The 20,626-nt window shown below is 37.4% G+C and overlaps 1 protein-coding gene across 2 annotated transcripts in view; it reads right to left on the bottom strand.

Moving 5' to 3' along the window:
- Positions 1-503: 503 nt before the first annotated feature.
- Positions 504-20,626, bottom strand: part of LOC117410774 (XK-related protein 5) — an 84,593-nt gene continuing 64,470 nt past the window's right edge. The window contains exon 6 of one of the 2 annotated variants that reach the window (XM_059025355.1): positions 504-16,187. In XM_059025355.1, the coding sequence (XP_058881338.1) occupies positions 15,097-16,187 (1,091 nt within the window). In that variant the 3' untranslated portion in view covers positions 504-15,096. The remainder of the gene's footprint in view (positions 16,188-20,626) is intronic. The other variant, XM_034017566.3, reaches the window with a different exon arrangement.

The raw sequence follows: 20,626 nt of genomic DNA, 5'->3' as shown, positions 1-20,626 counted from the left end.
CACTCATTAAACTGTATCACCCACCATGAGCACTACAGCACGCACCCAGGACTGGTGACCATGTTTGTATATGGTGGGAGGGATACCTGTGTTTATTGTTTGGGACTGCAACCCGTTATTATTTAACCCTGTGTATTACACATTGCTGTGTATTGCCGGGAATCATTGTTTTGGTCACCAGACCTGGAGTATAAAAATAAAATACCCCTTTTCCATTCCCGGATTGCAATCTCTGTCTTTGTTATTCCTGCACTGCATCACCTCTGCACCTGTTCACAATCAACCACTTTGCCACAAGCTCATATGACTTTCCTGAATAAACAATTTTTAAATAAATAATATATATTCTACAGTCATCTTAGAATTCTGGCTATAAATATGATTGATTCATTCGGCATATGATTTAAGGTTTAGACAATATTCAACTTTGATTCAATTCAACGTTATCATATCAGTGCTTGTTTCAACATACAAAAACAAAAAAAGACAAATCATGTTGAAAGTAAATACCTTCTTTTATTAAAGTTACAAAAATAAGAGTAGATTGTATTTGATTGTAGTAATTCGTTTTCAATGTATAAACAAGTATTATACTAAGTATGTTCAAGACAAATTAACCATATATTCAGTTGTAATTAAGATTCTAAATATATTCAATCATGTAATTCAACATACTTTAATATTACTTCAATTTAAACAGAATTTAAAATACAATCGAGTTATGCATCCTGGAAATTGAGAAGTTGTTTAGTTACCAGTCCTTATATGTGAAGAAAGTTGAAACAGTCGTGCAAGGAAGAATTATATCGCTTTCTCAGCTTGAGTAAAACGTTTCAACTTAGAAACCTGTCTTCAGTTAGTAGTCTGAAGAAAAACAAGATGTTTTTTTCTTTAGGACTCCATATCCCACAATGCAACAAAGCCACACCTGTGTGCTTAAGATGATGCTTAGAAAGCACTTCGTATTAAATAACTATTATTCTTCTGTTTACATACTTTTAGATTTAGTAGCAATAAAGTCTTTTTATTGATCTTTTGATTTAAGATCTTTTCTTCAAGAAGTTGTTTTCAGCAGCTATGTTTTAGTTTTTGTGATGTTAGAATGTTACAGCGATTCAGTCCAATTGTACACACTTAGATGTTTTTGTGTAGCTTTTCCAAGAGTCAGCTTTCTTAAGATATTTTCATTGGAGAGTTTTGATTTGTTTGAGAGAGAGATTTCCTTAGGAAGTTCTTGTTGAGAGAGTGTTTTCCATGCTGCAAGCATTTTTATAACATTTGAGAATAGGTGTCTCTCTCAGATTATTGTCATTCAATTGGTCAGCTCTCCTAGTCATTCCATCGGTAAATCCTCAATCAGGTAATTGTATTGGCTGTTTTGAATGTAAACATATGACATCATAACAACAACTTAATCAAAAAGACACCTCCCCATTTTCATTTGAACACAAAACGTAAAATCACAGAAAATGCATTTAGTTAAAAATACTCTTTTGTGAAATAACTTTTCCTAAGTTATACATTTTTACTTAATAATCACATTTCTATTTTCCAGATATGGTTTCACACAATGCAGTATCAAAATAAATCCTGTAAGTCCCATAATCATCATTATAATGAATTAATTACATTTGAATCAATTTCCTGAATGATAAATTACGTCATTTTTAGTGATTTAATTAAGGCTTTTAATATACTATAGTTTTAATGTGTGTAAATTTACAAGTTCACAAGTACATCGTTTTTAGAATATTATTATTATTATTATTTATTTATTAGCAGACGCCCTTATCCAGAGTGACTTACAATCGTAAGCAAATACATTTCAAGTGTTACAGTACAAGTAATACAATAAGAGCAAGATAAATACAATGACTTTGGTTCATTCAGAATAGTTAACATATTTTCCCTTTGAATACAATGTTAATTTAATTCCAAACTGAACCATCTCCATCGTCCACTAGATGGCAGTATTACTTGATTTTTGACCAGATCTCATGGAATTCACATTCGGAGACACAATGTCTATAAGAACTTTACATTGGTCCTGTTATCAGTTTCAAGGTGTAAACAAAAATCTGTTTGAAGTTTGATAGAATCTAAATGTTCTTAAAGTCAAGCCTAGTCGATCTTCACAGCAGGGTATTTTCTCTAAACAAATTTCTCTGGTAATCAATGAGTTTGTCTTTATCACTTGTTAGAATACAGTCAATGGTATATTCTCATTTAAGCAAATATAAAGTGTACTTTTTATATCACAAATACATTGAGCTCTGTTCAGTTGACCTAAACAGTGCATATGAGTCTCTATACTGCATTTCTGTCAGTAAAGATATGTAAAGCCTTTATAGTTGATTTTAAGGACAAGAGTATCCCATTATTTGTTGCAGAATTTGGGCAGGATTTTCAAAAGGTCTTAAATGATAACTCTAGTGTTAATCCAGAAATCGGTATGTAGCATTGATTTTGACATTTTCAAGTGGTCGATATGCCTATTTCGTTAATCATCCTAATGTGATTTCTGAAATTATGTTGATTTACAAACTAATTTTAATATCTTAATGAGCAGTACTTCTTGCGACTATTTTGTTTGCGTGGGAATTTAAAAGCAAATCCATGTTAATTGTCATAATTTATCAGGAGTTAATTTGTGTTTGAAAAAAGAGGGTTTTAATTAACGAAAGAGTATATAACTCACCTTGAAACAGACATTTAACAGACCGTGGCTGTGATGCAGATGACACAGAGAGAGAGAGAGAGATGGCATGTACAGGACCAGAGTTAATTTCTTACAGACTACCTCGAAAATTCAACATTTGTAGTTACGACAATATTTTAGCCTTTTCTATACTTGTGGTTATGAATGAGATTTATTCACTTGTTTTAACCATTTTAACCTTATGGGATGTTTGTTGTATGCTAAAATGATATACGTTATTTGCACCCAAGAAATTATCAATGCAACTGTAGCCTATTTGAATTCTGCATACGTACATTATATGACAGCTGACCTCTACTGTAGATTTTATTTAAATTATACAACTGAAATCTTGGTATAGAAAACAGCATATCAAATACTACAATAAAGTTTCCTTAGGTGATTGCAGATTTGCAATGTTTCCTTGGCTTTTAACACCTATGTTTAATCCACACAAGATAACATATTTGTAGTGTTGTCAAACCTCCCCCCACACTTTATGTTCATTGTACACGTTAACCTTCACACATTTGTATGCATATAAAATGTTCTTATTATACTGTGAAATGTTCAGTGGCTACTTCTAATCATGTTGAGTTTATTTATCACAGAGGCAAGCAAAGAGTAGAGACAATGCATGATTACAGGAATTCACTGAACAATTAAATATAAACAAATTGTGTATTGGTTTAGCAAGTTCTATTGTAGTTTTAAAAGCTTAATAAATATATCATGAAGTGTTACATACATGGTATACATGTATAATAACTAACAACTACAAACACAAATGGCACTTCAAATTTATTTATTTATAGCCTACAATCGTGCATAAGAAAATAAATTCCAACCAATATACATAGATGGCTTACCCCCGGCCCATCCAAAAGCTAGATGCACATGAAAAGAGTTAAGCTGTGGCAAAATATCCCCCTGAATGAGAGGAAATGACTAGTGGGGTTGAATTTTTTGGAATTGGAATACTGTTTGAATGTACCTGAAGTTTATAGATAAGCTTCAAGTTCAAGTTTGTGGACGTTGTTTTTCACTTTTCACTAGAAGTCGTTATCTGGACTATAGAGCCGGTGTAGTGTTAGAAAGTGGTACATCTCAAAATGTGGTACGTGTACCAAAACTTGACCTGTGTGATGTCAGAATGTGGTGCGCTGTCATATTTTGGTGCAGGTGCAATCAATTGCAATCTGATGGGTGTTTTCCTATTGTCAAAAAGAGGTACATTTACCATTAATGATACATTTTTTTTGCAAACTTAAACTGGAAACGGACAATCAATTTCTCTAAAAAGAAAAAAAAACAATTCACAAGAAGTCCACTGCAAAGTTGCAGAAGTAAAAAAATGTAAAAGAAGATTATAGCTCAAACAGTGATTTGCAGGCCATCCTCAAAAACTGAGTATCCAGGCGAGAAGGGCACTAGTCATGGAGGCCACCAAGATGCCTATGGCAACTCTAAAGGAGTTACAGTCTTCCACGGCTGAGCTGGGAGACACTGTGCATACGGCAACAATAGCCCGGGTGCTTCACAAAACTGGCCTTTATGGGAGAGTGGCAAAAAGAAAGCCATTGTTGAAAAAAACTCACATCAAATCTCAGCTAGAGTTTGCCAGAAGGCACGTGGGAGACTCTGAGACCAAGTGGAAGAAGATTCTGTGGTCTGATGAGACCAAAATAGAGCTTTTTGGCCTCAATGCGAAGCGCTATGTTTGGCGCAAGCCTAACACCGCACTTCATCCTGAGAAAACTATCCCTACCGTGAAGCATGGTGGTGGCAGCATCATGCTATGGGGATGCTTCTGTGTCAGGGCCTGGAAAGCTTGTGAAGATAGAGGGCAAAATGGATGCAGCAAAGTACAGAGAAATCCTGGAAGAAAACCTGCTGAAGTCTGCAAGAGACCTGGGACTTGGGAGCAGATTCATCTTCCAGCAGGACAATGACCCCAAACATACAGTCAAAGACACACTGGAGTGGCTTAAAAACAAAAAGGTCAATGTCCTGGACCTCAATCCAATTGAGAATATGTGGAAAGAGATGAAAATTGCTGTTCACCAAAGGTCCCCATCCAACTTGACAGAGCTTGAGCAATTTTGCAAAGAAGAATGGGCAAAAATTGCAGTGTCCAGATGTGCAAAGCTGGTAGAGACTTATCCAAATAGACTTATGGCTGTAATTGCTGCCAAATGTGCCTCTACCAAATATTGACTCAAGGGGGTGAATAATGCAATCAATTATTTTCTGTTTTGTATTTGTAATTAATTTAGAACAATTTGCAGATTTTATTTATCACTTTGACATTATGGACTTTTTTTGTGTTGATCAGTGGCAAAAACTCCTAATTAAATCAATTTTGATTCCTTGTTGTAACACAATAAAATGTAGAAAAGTCCAAGGGGGGTGAATACTTTTGAGAGCCACTGTAGTTAGCCCAATTTATAGTTTTTACCTATTGTGGGTTTACTGTGCTTTTTCTTTCATCAGGGCTGCTTTTTTTTACCAAATGCATTCATTTGCAGAGATATCTGAACAATTCCATCTGTAAATCTGTTTGAGTTTTGATTGGGATAGAGATTTTGTTGTCACACAACTTTCAGTAAATTAACATTATGTTTTTAAAGTGATTGAACAAAAAATATTTCATAAATCTTATCCTTTTTGCACTTCAGTTAGCTACATGGGTCTCAAATGTGCAGTTTGAAAGAAATACATGATATAGCAAACATGTATTTTCTGGTACTATACTAGGTTTTCATTTTGCTTGCCTATCCTTCCAGGAAGTATGTTACTGCATTACCTCCTTAGTCATTTCACCATAGCAGTATCTTCTGGGTCAAAGCATGTTACTTGCTGAGAGCATGTCAGGTAGTAGGGGAAGTAGCTGTAGCTTCAGAGTGGGTCATAATATCATTCTGTGCATGAAATTAACAGAACTGAAATATTCAAAGGGGGGTCTTAAGCCATTCTCTGTGTCTACTCAGTTTCTGCTCACAAACTCCCCCACTGACCAAGAATGCTTTTAGAAAGAGTCGTAAACTAACTGCTGTACAAGTGTTTATCTTTTCCTGTCATTGAATCATTTAGGCCCCGGCAGTATCTTGCACAACGCAAGCCAGACAGTTTTAAGTATGCTTTGACACCTCGGACAGAGAACAGTACCCCTCATAAATACAGCCGACAGGGTCGAAGCCACGGACCAATTGAGAACAATGGGCTGTCTCTGAACGTGTTTGCCCCATGAGAGAGCTTCCCATGAGCTCCCCACACTAGAAGTGTGCCCCACAGAAGGAACAGCGCTCCAGGCAATAGAAAGAAGTGAGCTCCACCCACTAGAAGTGGCTTGGAGTGCGGAGGAACAAAATGGAAGCTAAACTGCTCTGAAGAAAGTTCCTGAATCATGGGAGCATAAGTGATCAAATTCACGGAAGGCAAGGAAGAAACAATGTTCTGAAGAATGGCTAAAATCAGCTTTGAAGAGAGCCGTAGTTCTTTGCCCTACGAGAGACTGAAACAGTAAACGGAAGCATAGCCAGCATCTGGACCTAAGGTCATGTACTAGCCATACAGAAGAATTGCAACAAGAACACTTCTACGAATTACATAACTCTTCAATTGCAACACATTGTCTGAACTGAGTTACATCTGATCAACAGAACTATTTCCAGTTGGAAAACTGCCAACAACAAGTATAGTGCTGCAAGAACTGGAGATCAACAAGCTGATATCCATTTGAAAATAACTATTTGTTTATTGCGAGCCTACGCAATACAATGCATACAGCAAAGAACCATCTTCATTGGAACTTCAGATCCAAAGAGCTGCAGTGTTCATCAACACATATTGACTTCTTTATATGGAAACTGATAAGTATTCAACATATCTAATATTAAACTTTGACTTGAGAAAGTAACTGTAGTAAATGCTATCAAGTTAGTAAATAAACTGTTCTAGGAATAGAATATAGCTTCCTGTTTTAGAGTGTGTAAGAAATGTATTTTGTTTGTTGAAATGTGCAACTCAAAGGAGTTGTCTCGTTTGATCATTGCCCCATTTCTGAGTTAATTTGAATATATAATCAACTGAGGTTGATAACATATTATTAGTTTGGTACATGACGTCTAAACTAAATTAACACGGTAAAACTAATTTGCTAAATTAGGTACTGGAATGTTGGATTCCGTTCTGAATGGGAAGTTGAATTAATTCTCATGCATATTGACATGATCGATTACAATGAGAAATCGGTATTGGAAATACTAATGCAAAGCAGACACTTTGGGTGATAAGCCATATTTAATATTAGTATATTAACCATGTATGCTAATGATGTTATGGTCGTTGTAATCGTTTGACTATGGAATCAATGAACTGTACACTTGACGCATCTCTAACCAATAGCCTTTCCTTTCTGTAATATTAGATAAGTTGTGCACTCCTTTTTATTCTTAAATAAACTATTGTTTTATATTTCTGACACGTCGTGTGACTGTCGGTTATTGTCAAGGGAATCCGAGATCTACATGATTCCGTCGAACTATTATGGTATGTCTCAGTTATTAAAATTTGGAGGTTCTTAAACAGGGCGCCTAGAGACTAATTTATATTTAAATAATTGTATACTTAATTCACTACACTTCTAATTTTCTAATGCAACTTTGAAGTTACAATAGAGAATTAGCAAGCAAAAGTGATGAAATTCTAAACCACATGCAATGTTAAAATGTTAACATTTAATGACTTGTTACACAGACCCCGATTAGCACGAAGGTAGTCCAGGATTAGTGCTAATCAGGGTCTGTGAAACCAGCCGTAAAAGTTTAATGTGTGTGTGAGCGTTTGTCTGTTTGCCAATGGATCTTAAATACATTTTAAATGATCCATTACTAAACATTTTTAAGATGCCAAAGCAAGATAGTATAATGGTAATAACCAATACATCTTTAACAAAAGGAGTAGTAGACCGAGACTGCAGGCTTACTTGGTTGTGTGGGGTCTGTACTTGGTGCAGTCTACTCTCTTTGAACAACAGACTCCAGCAAGTTCGGCACAACATCAATGACAAACACATTAATGAGTGATTTAAAATGGTTTTCCAAGTTTCCAGTTGATTCTATTTTTTCTAGACATTTAAAATGTGCAATGGAGACAGCTGTGGATAACACAAAGTTCTATTTAACTGGCAGGTTCTTCAATCTCCAAGTCTCTGCCAAAGTACCTGTTTCTTGACTGCATTGCCTTAATGTTAAATTATTCGGTATGCACTCCACTAGGAACAAGATTTGCAACATTGCTGCAGAATGTGAAACAAACAAACAAACAAACAAAAAAAAAACATGAAAAAGTACTTACATTTTAAACGGATATGCATACTAAGGGCATGTGTAAATTGCAGAAATGTCTTTAAATCAGGTCTAAAATAAACCAGTACTGTTTTTGGGTCTCATTAAACTAATAAAATGGCTCCACTGTTTGGAACATTGGAGTAGGGTTTACATTAGTTTTACAATGTATCTGTGTTTATGTGGGCTTTAGTTGGCATGTGCACATGTAAATGTGTCAGAGACTTGGCCATGGTGCTTTAGACCGCTAGGCCAGGCTGTGTTCTCAGACATGTAAGAAGTTATACAGATTAAGTGCTAGAGAGTTTGTATAATTCCTATACACAAGTTTTGTGAAGATCCGTCCTCATTTACAACTGTTTATGTTTTGTCTCTTCAACAAGGTGAACAAGAACCACTTTTTTTGACTGCCCATCTCTCCTCGTACATCCCCAGATATTAAAATATTATTTTGTATGTCATGTTAAGAGTATTTAGAGCTGACAAAAACATTTTAAATGCTGCTGAAACAATTGGGATAGCCATGGCAATACCTTACATTTCCCATAAAGTTTGGTCCTGTATACCTCTAGGTAATTAATGTAGTTTTCTTCCACCTGTTATTCTAACTACATTTCTAAGTAAAGTGACTATTGTGACTCCCAATACTGAAACCCCTGGGATTTATCACCAGCTCTAATATGAAAGTGCAGTAAAACACCACCCCTAGTTGATTTAAATAAGCAATCTGAGTCCACAGTATGTTCGATGATACATCTCTAATATTAATATACAGGATTATATAAGTTAACACAATCATCAATACATAAAAATGACAAATAAATGGTTTGAGAATAATGCAATGGTTTACAAAAACGTCAGCACTACAGCAACAATCATAACATAAAATACAATATAAAAAGGTAAATAAAAAGTAGACAAATGGATGGATCCTGTAATTTTATGAACAAAACCGTGTCCAATACATTTCATGAAACAGATGAGTACCACTTTGTGACAGATCTGTGAGGGCGCTGTTTAACAGGAGCAGAGTACTGGTTGGTCTGGCAGTTCATTCCAGGGTCAGTCGGAAGGCAGCCATCCAGGAAGGGTGCGGAGTCATAATGCCTGATGTCATCGCCCTAAAGCGGTACGTGATGTATCGGTCATGGATTGGAGAAGACGTGACTGGACTAGCTATCGCAGGGGAGCATGACTAAGGGTATAACAGGGGGTGTGACAATGTAATCTGTTCCTTTGATGTGGTTATGAGATTGACCAAAAAGGAAACGGACTGTGTAAAAAACAATCGTGAGTGTGTTTTGTTTGTTTTGTGGAAACTAACTGTCTGTGTTTGTCACTGATAGATGGCTAACATGATCCGAGAACTGTCGCTACAGGCCAGCATCGAGCCCGGACTACACTGTAACACTTGTCACTTTAATTACCTTGCACCACACCTGCACTCAGAGCACACACTGTCAGGAGAAGTGGCTGTGTCTGTGTTGTGTGTTGTTTTGTGTATTATTATTTCGGGACTGAACCCTGCTGTTTAAACGCTGACAATACCCATTTTTGGGTAGAGTCAGAATTATTATTTTACGGTCTCAAACGGAACAAAGGAGAAAATAAATCATTGTTTTGAACCGTAACTTTGTATCTGTCGTTGTTGTAGCACCTGTATTACCTGAGCACTGTAAACCACACGTTCACATGCTTGCATTTTGTAATGCTTACTGTCTCAGTGTTTTAGAGTCTTTATAGTCACACATACAAGCCTAATGTAGTTTACTGAAATAGAAATGTTATAGTAAATAAGACAAATTTTGGTCAGAACCAAGATTCAGCAATCTAATTAAACCCTTTACAACGTTCTCAACATGCACTGAGATTAATCAATGACAACCATCTTTAATAATGACACAGGATCTTTATTATTCAGTGTAAATAGGCCTCACTTATACACCTCATCTTAAGGAATACCCATAAAACCATGCTATGGTGATGGTTAAACTCAAATGGAAGATTAAGCCCTATTGTGCTATCGTATTTTCCTTGGAGGTCTGCTTTGTGTATCCTCTATCCTGCATAAGCCGGCAATATATTTTTTTCAATTTGTCCATTCCTGCAGCAACTGGATATATAAGTGTCTGCAGATGTAGCACACCTTGTATATTGTGTGTATTATAAACCATTACCCAAAGCACTGAACTGCTTAAAGGTTGCCTGTCTTTGTACACTGGCCAGTACATATGAATAAAAAAGTCAATATGTAGCTTTATCCCATCAACTAAAACCCACATTAAAAAAAAAAAAAAAAAACCTTCATTAAAAGTTATTAGAAACCTATTCACAACCTTTTAAAAGGCTACATAAGGACCTTTTTATTTTATTGTGTTACATATTCTCGTGTGTTGCTAAAACTGTTTACACTTCTAAATTGCATTCCCTGCCTCAAGATGGCTTCACATGTACCTGCATGGACCTCTCAGAACTACATTTCCCATCATCCTCCTGCTCACTGGTAAATCCATCTCAGTTACATATGTGAGCGGGAGGATGATGGGAAATGTAGTTCTGAGAGGTCCATGCAGGTACATGTGAAGCCATCTTGAGGCAGGGACTGCAACCCGTTGTTTGTTGAACTGTGCAATACACATCGCTGTGTATTGCCAGCCCTCCATTTCTTTACTGTTGTCATCAGACTTTAGATTATAAATAAACCACCATTTCAACAGTACTTTGTTGTTTGTCATTGTCTTTAGCACTGCAAACCACCTTGCATCAATGCGTTAAGTAACTGAGCGGCTCAGAGCAAGTTTTTTTCTGCTCACTTGGATCACCAAATGAAACCTGCTCTGCAGTTATCTGAGCTGTTTAGCAGGTACAGAACTGAGCATGCCGTCAAGTGGGTTCTTGCATGGAGCGTCTCACTTACTTAAAACACCCACTGTTATAGTGTGCTTTCTGGAAAAAGTGATGTGCAACGTAGAAGCTTCCATAATGGTACAGTCTGCTAATAAATAAATAATAATAATAATAAAGATTTCTTGTTAGCACTGACCATAATCTGTTGCTGTTCATGTTTCACAACGTTGTCTTTTCTGGTGATAAGGTTATAGAACAAAAAATATAACTGAATCTCACAACAGGCAGAGAGAAGAGAGAAGACACTCACATATGGCTGGTTTCACAGACCCCAAACTCCTTTTTTAAAAGTAAGCATCAGCCAAAAAGCGTGTCTACTCCATTTGGAAGGTGCACCATGATCTAGCCAATGAATTAAAATGTACTGTAATCATTTATTAATCGCTAAATAGTCATACCGTATTTGCTCACTTAAAGTGAATATTTACCTTCATTTTGTTTAATATTCCCATCTTCTTTAGGCTCGTATAAGCAATTTTAGCAGGAAAATTTGAACCACCTCTTTACAAAAATTGTAAACAAAATATCCCCCATGAAACCTTATTGCACAATGTTTCTTACTCTGATGTAATGTTTTGCTGACCCCAAACAGAGTCAGGTCTTGTGCAAACTGATCCCTTAGCGATCAGGCGGGCGTGCACAAAATTATGAGAAATTATTGACAGACAGATAAGTTAAACAGCTCTTCAGTCCTTCTGCAACACCTGTGCTTCTAAAATAGCCTATGTTTAAAATACTAAATCCATATATCATGTTAATATATTTAAACTTTTCCTTGTTTGGGATGTGCAAAACATTTATTTGATGTGGAGACCGTCCGGAGCTTCCTGTATAAATGTTAACTTTAAGCAACATGCCTGTGTAGTAATTATAAGATGATGTAATTTTGTACTCTCTAGCCTACAACACAAATCTGGTATTTTTATAAAAATAAGTTAATTTACAAATACAAGAATATGGGAACTATATCTAATTTATATTTGCATAAGTCTACCTTAATACCACAATCACAACGGCTGGACGACAAATTGATATTATGACATATAAAGGGACTGAATCTTGCAGCAAACCTTTCAATAACAAAAGTTTAACATATTTCAATATGATTTCATATAGTTAAAAGTTCTACCATACTGGTATATAATGTTGCAGATATGACTCAAATGTTATGATGTATTATTAAACACAAAAAAGTGTTACAGATAGTGAGAGTGTACTACTTTAACTTTGCAAATGTAATGTCGTCTGAGGTCTTAATGCGTTTTTCGCGACTCACTTGACGTCCACTGATTGAAGGACACCAGGTTGTGAACGACAAAAAAACTGGACAATCAACATGATCTGCTTTTTTGATAAATCAACGCAAGGAAGACTGGACTGTGGAAAAATGTACCATATCAAACTACAGCAGTTAATACAATTCTGGAGCACATCTGAACAAGTTATTTAAAAAAAAAAAAAAAGTATACATTTAAAACATTTTGTTCAGTGGCGCAGAAATGACCGACTGCGTGCTTCCTTTTGTACTTCACTGTATCAGTAAAACTTGTCTCAAACAGGCCAGTAATGCCTCGTTCCCCAGTTACAGCTCAGCTTGACAATCTGGGGCCCGTTTCATAAAGAATTGCGATTGCAAGTAGTAGCAAGTGTGCTTGCTACGTCGCAAAGGTTCTCGCTGCAAGCGCTTTAAACTGGAAGCAAGTACTATAGCAATGCGATCTGCAATGAGTAAATCATGAACTCGACAATCGACTTTTAAAGCACCGAAGAAAATGACAGCTACAAGAAAAACACATTTTTCGAAGGAGGAAATAACAACAATTATTGACCTTGTAGGTCAGAATAAAAAGGTACTATTCGGCAAGTTTACAGGAACTCTAACAACGACGAAAAGAAAAAAGTGGCAGATGATCACAGATGAAGTTAATGCGTTTGGGGTTGGGATGAGAACAGAAAATGGACAGACCTTTCAAGCAGAACAAAAGTGAAAGAAGCAAAAAGCAGAACAGAGATGAAAAGGACAGGTGGTAGTGGAATACCAAAAGACCTCAATGAGGAGGAAAAGATGGTGCTAAACATAATCGGCGAAGTAGCTGTTTCCGGTGTTGAGGGTGGATTGGACGTGAGCCAGATGAGAGAAGAAAGCGGAGTGGCCCCGAGTATGTATGACTCAGTTTTGGAGTAAATGAACATGTCTTTTGTTATCCATCTAAATTAGCTATTACAATACACAGAAATATCTATTCATGGCATTCTAACAGGCATTTATTGCTTGCTTTGTTTCACTCATTTCAGCATATAAAAAATACTAAAGCGGCATCTAAATTGAAAAAGGATGGACACAATATTGACATAAATATTAAACCATGACAGTCGCCAGTTACTTCTTGAAAACTACCGCTTGCATATAATCTTAGAGCAGTCAAGACTTGCAGTGATACAGGTAGTGACTTATTTCTATGTGTTTGGTTTCTTAGTTTATTGTCCAATAAACTGCATATATTCATTATTTCCGCTCTTGGCAATCGATACTTGGATATTAATTCTACATCAGTATATGCATCAAGAGGATTTGCCTGGTCCCTGAATACTCTTTCCCTTCTTATTTCTCTGCCATAGCGACGGCGAGCTAGGAGTATGAGGGCCATCTTGTCATCTACTAAAACTATTTGCGATGAAAAGTAGTACTTGTGGCTGCCCTCCAGCACTTGCAGGTTTCAGGGGAAAACCTGCTACGTCGCAGCCCTGCGAAAGTTTTATGAAATGCATTTTGCAACCTGCGATGTGTCTGCTACTGGGAATCCTCGCAAATCGCTTTTATGAAACAGGCCCCTAGGTGAGGTGTAGCTAGAGGGTGTTTCCACTTTTATACCTTAGCTACACATCAGACAGTACAATTTCGTATCTTGTACCCAACGGGGCCAAACTGTGCTGTACTGAAGTACGTCATCGAAAGACATGTGCTAAAGAAATAAACTGTTTAGAACAATGGCGGCTGTAAGTGAAGGCTGTGTCAAAAACAAACCCGACAAAGTTGTTGCTTCGTGGGACGCAGAACAAATTATAGCTCTCCTCAACATTTGGACAGAAAACCACATTCAAGAGCAGCTGTCAGTCACATTTAGAAATTTTAAAAAGTGTTTGACAAAAAATTCTGTGGCAGCAGGGTATCGATCGCACTGCTCTTCAAAGTCAAGATAATTGCTATTGTAAAAACAAGTTTTACAATATTGTGAATTTTCTTTTTTTTATGTCTTTTCCAATTTAGATCTCAGGGAGATTTAAATTTGTTTATATATAGAATCAAAATACTGGGTATTAACTAGGGTAATGACTGCTAAACTTTCTTGGAAACTAACTGGAGCTTGTGAGATTTCGAATGATGACGATTAAAACATTTACACTCAATTGAGTTTGACTTAATTCTCATTAAGCTTATGCGTGAGCTTATCATAAGAAAGGTAAACAAAATAACCATGTTCAATATAAAATGATAAAAAAGCAAAGCAAAGCAGAACATCTGGGATCTTAATTGATAAAACACATTTGCACCCCCCCTGAGCCAGACAGCCATTCACATCACCCTTTTTCATGCCACAGATAAATATCCAAATCCAATTGGAAACAGTTGGAACCTGACCCTGTTCAGATTAGCGGTTTGTGGGATACTGGTTAGGCTAAAATATACTAAAATATCACATTTTTGTTGTTGATACTACATTTCCATCAAACATCAGTCATGAATCCTTGAACATAAAATAGCAACCACTGTAAACAACTCATGATCTCTTCTGATTAAGACAATTATAGTCACTGTGCATATAATACATGGCTGTCTGACTCTGGGGGTGTAATATCAGTCATCTTAAAACATGGAAATAATTTTAAAATAAAAAAATGTCATTCACATTAAAACAAATAATTACCTAAAACAGAATGGTCAGCAGACTCAGCATTGTTTTCAGGTGGAAATGTTTGGGGTTGCAATTTTGTTAGTTATGTTATGTTCTAGCTAAATCGTAGTCTCTTCACTTCCCTGCTACAACTCTTAGGGTGGTGCGAGATAGAACATATTCTATCAGCGATACAGTGCTGGATTATCCATTGAGAGATATCTTTCTGAAGGTCTATTTTATTCCAATTTTATTCCAAACTGTCTCCAAATCCCTTTACACAAGCTGGCACAAGTGGCACAAGCTGCCTCCTTGCCCCTCCAGCCCTGGGCTCCAAGTTCTGTGGCCCAGGCTCTGATTTTGGGGTAGATGTGAATTGAGGTTCAACTCCCAGTTTAGACATGGGATCCCTCCTGCTCAACAAAGCCCTGAACCCTGGGGGTTTACCACTTCCCCTGTATTTTCCTGCATCACCTGCGATGGGGCTGAATTCAGCAAGTTGGGCCCCTAATGTGCTGGCCCCTTCTCCTCCATCCTCCCTCTTTGGGAGTTCTTGGGCTGGCCCATCAGGTGACTGGGGGTCTGCGCTGAAGTATGTTGTAGAGCTGCAATCTGTGGGGCTTTCTTCTTCATTGCAGGCTTTAGATTCTGGATTCTGGAATTCAGGATCCTCCAGTAACCCTACAGATCGACCTTCTGGGCAGCCCCTCTTGTATTCGCCCCCTGGGGTAAGTCCTCTCTTCCTCTGGGCCTCCAAAGGGTTGGTCTGAAGGCTAACATACTGGGAGGTCTCCCCAGTATCTTCATCTTCTGAAAATGGAACAACAGCATGATCCCATTTGGCTGCAGGGTCCAGTAGGAGAGGAAGCCCTAACTGTGGCTGATCCCTTTCATCTTCCCCTTTTCCTTCTTCCTCCTTATCCTTCTCTTCCTCATCCATCACCTTTTTTTCTTCTGCCTTTTTGTGCTCTACCACACCCAAGATAGCTGTAGCCCCCCCAGCACCGTAACTCCTGTGGATTTTCTCTAGGTCGCCTGTCTTCAGAGCCAGCCGGAGCAGCAGCCAGTGATGGTGCCCTTCGTCAATGGATGTTCCCATAACGGGAGGCTCCAGAGCAGATATTCCACCATGTTCCAGGTCAGTTTCTGTTACTCCAGTGGGGGACCTGGTACAATAAGTTTGGAGGGGAGGAGAGAAGGCTGCATCTTTATCTCCAGGGGAAAAGGAAGTTGACCCTTTATCCCAGCATGCACTGCTTGGTTGGCCGCTTTGGTAGCTGAGGGAGATCTCGGTCGATTTAGGGTGGAGGAAACGGTAATATAGGACTAAAGCGGTGCCACCTGCAATAGACAAAGAGACACAGAATGAGAGAGAAGACGAGATCTTAGAGATGATGCTGGCAGTACTGACATGCGTATTTAAACAAGTTATATTTTATTTTTTTATGGAAACTTAACTGGGTGATTAGATGGCACAGTAACTAGTCTCTCAAACCTTTCATCAGGAGAGGCAAGTGTTCAAATCCGTTGTCACAGGAAATTAGTAGGCCGTGAAAAAAATAGATATCACCTACATTGTTCATGCGCAAATTTCAAGGGAGGTTCTTTGGAAATTCAATGAAGATTACTGGACCGAAATGCCATTAGTTATTTTTTTGTTTAAAAATGTGACATTTGTCATCTTATCTATCTAGGTGTAAAGTAAATTCATGTTTAATGTATTTGTATCTTCAGGTGATCAATCGCACCGTTCAATTTTTTTTCTCATTCTTTAACAAATGGCTGTATTTCAATATTTAATAAAATGTGTTTTTGGCAAAAAAATGTAACAAAAAAAAAAAAAGTTTTAATTACATAATTTATATTTGTTGAAATCACTCCTTGACAAACTTTACTTTTTGCTTAAAAAATATCATTCATATAACTGTAAGCAAGTACTTGTTTATGTAGGCTCCCTTAAAACTAACTTACCACAGTACATCTGCACGATGATTTTCCATAGTTACCCTGTGCAGTTACCATGTTTATAATATGTGGCAGCGTACCTCACTGCTTCGATATGCAGCATTACGTTTGCACATTTTTCTATGGCAAATGTTTATTTGAGCTGTACTAACTTTTATTGTGATTAGGGTTCAGTAAATAATAATTCAGCAGGGGGAAGCAGATGAAACGTGATTTTATTTATTTTGCATGCATGTTTGTTTTAAATCCACCATAACAATACTCTAATTTGATTGCCATACAATATGTGTAATACATAATACATATTATTACAACTTAAAAAAAAAAAAAGGATTATTTCCACTCAACTATTTAGAAGGGGTCAAAGTTAACACATTTTAACATAAATATAGCTGCACATAAAAAATATTGCACGATAAGTCACAAAATAATGCATTTATTAATTTTATTTTAATATTTGTACCACGAAAAATAATAACATACAGATTATATACAGAATATAAATGGCAGATTTCTAGGACTCGAGTAGCATTTTATGTGACTTGGACTCGAACATTCAGGCTCCCTGACTGAGATATTAATGACAAGTCCTTTTTTTTATTTTCTATTACACAAGTAATATTACACTTACTAGGAAACTGTGCACAATTAAAACCCACCCAACAAAACATTATCCTATCACTGGTTAGCCCTGTTGTTTTTGCAGCCAATCATAGTAAGAATAACAAATTGGAACCGAGTTAGGTTGTAGCGTAAACAACCCAAGTTTTATAAGGAATAAATAATGTCAGCATGGTAAACAAGTAAGTAATTATTTGGCTTTAACAAGCCTTTCTCTTTGAGTTTGCTGAGCTCCCTGAATCTCTGGAATATAAAGTATTTAGGTTGCTCTGAAAACAACAGAACATTGGTCATCTTAATAATTTTACTGAAAACAAAAATGAATGAAAAAAGAATAATCACATAAGTTATAATTAGGCTTGCTACTATTAGATTTTTATTTTTTTGTGAAATTGAAGATTAAATCAACGTTTATTTTAGAACAAATTTACTGTTTTTATCTTTATTTGTCAATTCAAGCAGAGAATGGGTGAAATCGACTTTATGCTTCAAAAAAGAAAAAAAAAAAAGACTTTTTATGCCATTGAGAAACATCTCATTTAGCGAAACCCCTTTATCATATTCAATATGCAGCAAAACCATGGCTACCAACATTCTAACTGAAATAACGTTTGGTCACAGCCAAGCTATACCTTGTAAGGATCCTGCACAAATTAAAAAATGGTCTCAAATAAACCGTAGAAAGCACAGCATATAAAAGTGTATTACACAGACTTTTATAGCATACATTTTAAAAATAATAATTCACAGGACAAACATGAGATAGTTGAACAGAACTAACTTGCATTTATTATTCAGAGTCTGAGCTCCGCCCCTCTCCTGCTTCAGCACAGCTGTACTCACTGGAAGGGAAGGCAGACAGGCCCGCTTCGTCCTGCAGCGGAGACTTCAGCCGTCAGTCAGGGTATTGTGCACAATGCTCATTAAGTGACCCATTTTCATATCAAGCTAGTAACTGTATACCTATAGCAAAAGCTTACCTACATCTTAACCCGCTAATTTCAAAGTAGGCGCTTAGAGACAGGGCAAATGAAAGTGCACAGTTGGTGCAGGTCTTGATGATTGACAGTCATTTAAACTAATGAGACAATTCTAGTGCTGCTTCAGTCAATGAGATCTGTCAGAACAGGATGAAATGACTAACAGTGAAACTACAGTAGCCTACTAAGGGACCACTGAGATGACTGACAGCGACCCCTAGCCATTCAGAGTGGAATGGACGGGACAGACAGCAAGTATAAAAACGTTAATGGTTACATTTCTATTTCAGGGAACCAGGGTTATGATAATGAGCGTGTGGAAGCGATATCATGGGAGAAGTACAGTCATGGACAAGTACAACGCAGTTAAAAGCAGTTTGAAAGCAGGTTGACAGCTGCAGATGCTAAACTAAACTTCCAAAAAAATTCAAGCCAGTAATCTGTGACAACTGCATGATGTGGGAAATCTGAGAAAACCCAACAGAGCTCAACCAAGTTTGTGTAAAATGCGGCACGATCCAGGACTTGCTTCAGCGATTAAGCCTGCTAGAAAAGGAGCTGGAGGAAATGAGACAGCAACAGGAGCTTGAGGAGCTGACACACCCACAATTCATGGAAGTCTGCATCCCTAGCAGACTGAAAGCCACCAGGGAGATGGAAGAGAGTCGAAACAGCTGGGTTCAGATAGGCAGAAGCAGGGAAAAAAAGAAACTTCGTCAAACACAACCACCAGAAATCCAGACATCCAACACATTTGAGCCACTTCAACATTTAGATGACCAAAACAAACATCAAGAGAATGAAAGAAACAACATCCGACCCTATAGACAGTGCTGGCCAGGCAGCAAAAAAAAGGGAGGTCATGATTGTTGGGGACCATATTGAGAAACACAGCAAGTTCAGTTCGCAGTTTGGACCCCCTTACTACAACAGTGTGCTGCCTTCCCGGAGCCTCAGTCAAGCACATCACTGAGAATGTGGACAGGCTCCTAGAACGAACAGGAGACGACCCGGTAGTAGTCGTCCACATTGGTACAAACAACATTGGAAGAGACAGACCAAGATCCCTGCAAAACAAATTCAGAGAGCTAGGAAGGAAATTAAGACAAGACCAAAACTGTGGTATTTTCTGGGATACTGACGGCGCCTTGCAAAGGACCGTATGGACAGCTGGAAATACAAAATCAAAATGCATGGCAGAAATCGTGGTGCACACAGGAAGGCTTCACCTTTCTTGAACATTTGAGCACATTCTACAACAAGGACTATCTATACAGGTGGGACGTACTGCACTTAAACAGAAAGGGAACCAATCTGCTCGGAGAAAGGATCCTTCAGGAGGTCCAGAAACATTTAAACTAGAAAGGAAGGGGGGAGAAAACAAAAAAACAGAGGAGAGACCACATCAAAACAAGGGCAACAAATCAGGTACGACAGCTATTAAATGTATTTATCTTAATGCTAGAAGTCTCAGAAACAAAATGTTAGAACTTGAAGCTACTGCACTAACAAGTAACTACGATGTGATAGGTGTTACAGAAACTTGTTTGTCTGAGAGTGATGGAGACAAATATAATATTAGTGGGTATGCACTGCATAGGAAAGACAGGCAGGACAGAAGAGGCGGAGGGGTAGCACTATACATAAGAAATAGTCTTGAAGCCCAGGTGTTAAATCAGGACAAAGAAAACAATGCAGAATCAATATGGGTCAGAATAATGGACACAAATTCAAAGGGCATAATAATAGGAGCATGCTATAGGCCGCCAAATTCAGACGCTGAGCAAAATAATCTGTTATACAATGACATTCGAATGGGGGATTTCAACTTTCCCCATATAAAATGGGAAAACCCGACGGGGGGCACGACGGACGAAATTGAAATGGTGGAAATGACAAATGACTGCTTCCTAAAGCAATTTGTCAAGGCACCGACTAGAGGGGAGGCATGCCTTGATTTAGTCTTTTCAAATAATGAAGACAGAATAACTAAAACAGAGGTCAGAGAGCCATTGGCAAACTCTGACCACAACATGGTCTCATTTGAAATATTTTTTAAAACCCCAAAAGTAATGACTAAAGCTAAGGTTTACAATTTTAGAAAAGCAAACTATGAAGGTATGAAACAGAGACTAACAGAAGTAGATTGGAGTAAAATAGAGAAAACATCCACAGAAAAAGGATGGCTGTTTTTTAAAAATGTAGTACTGGAGG

Source organism: Acipenser ruthenus, chromosome 6, assembly GCF_902713425.1.
Source record: "Acipenser ruthenus chromosome 6, fAciRut3.2 maternal haplotype, whole genome shotgun sequence".
NCBI lineage: Eukaryota > Metazoa > Chordata > Actinopteri > Acipenseriformes > Acipenseridae > Acipenser > Acipenser ruthenus.
This window is presented reverse-complemented; position numbering and strand designations above follow the sequence as displayed.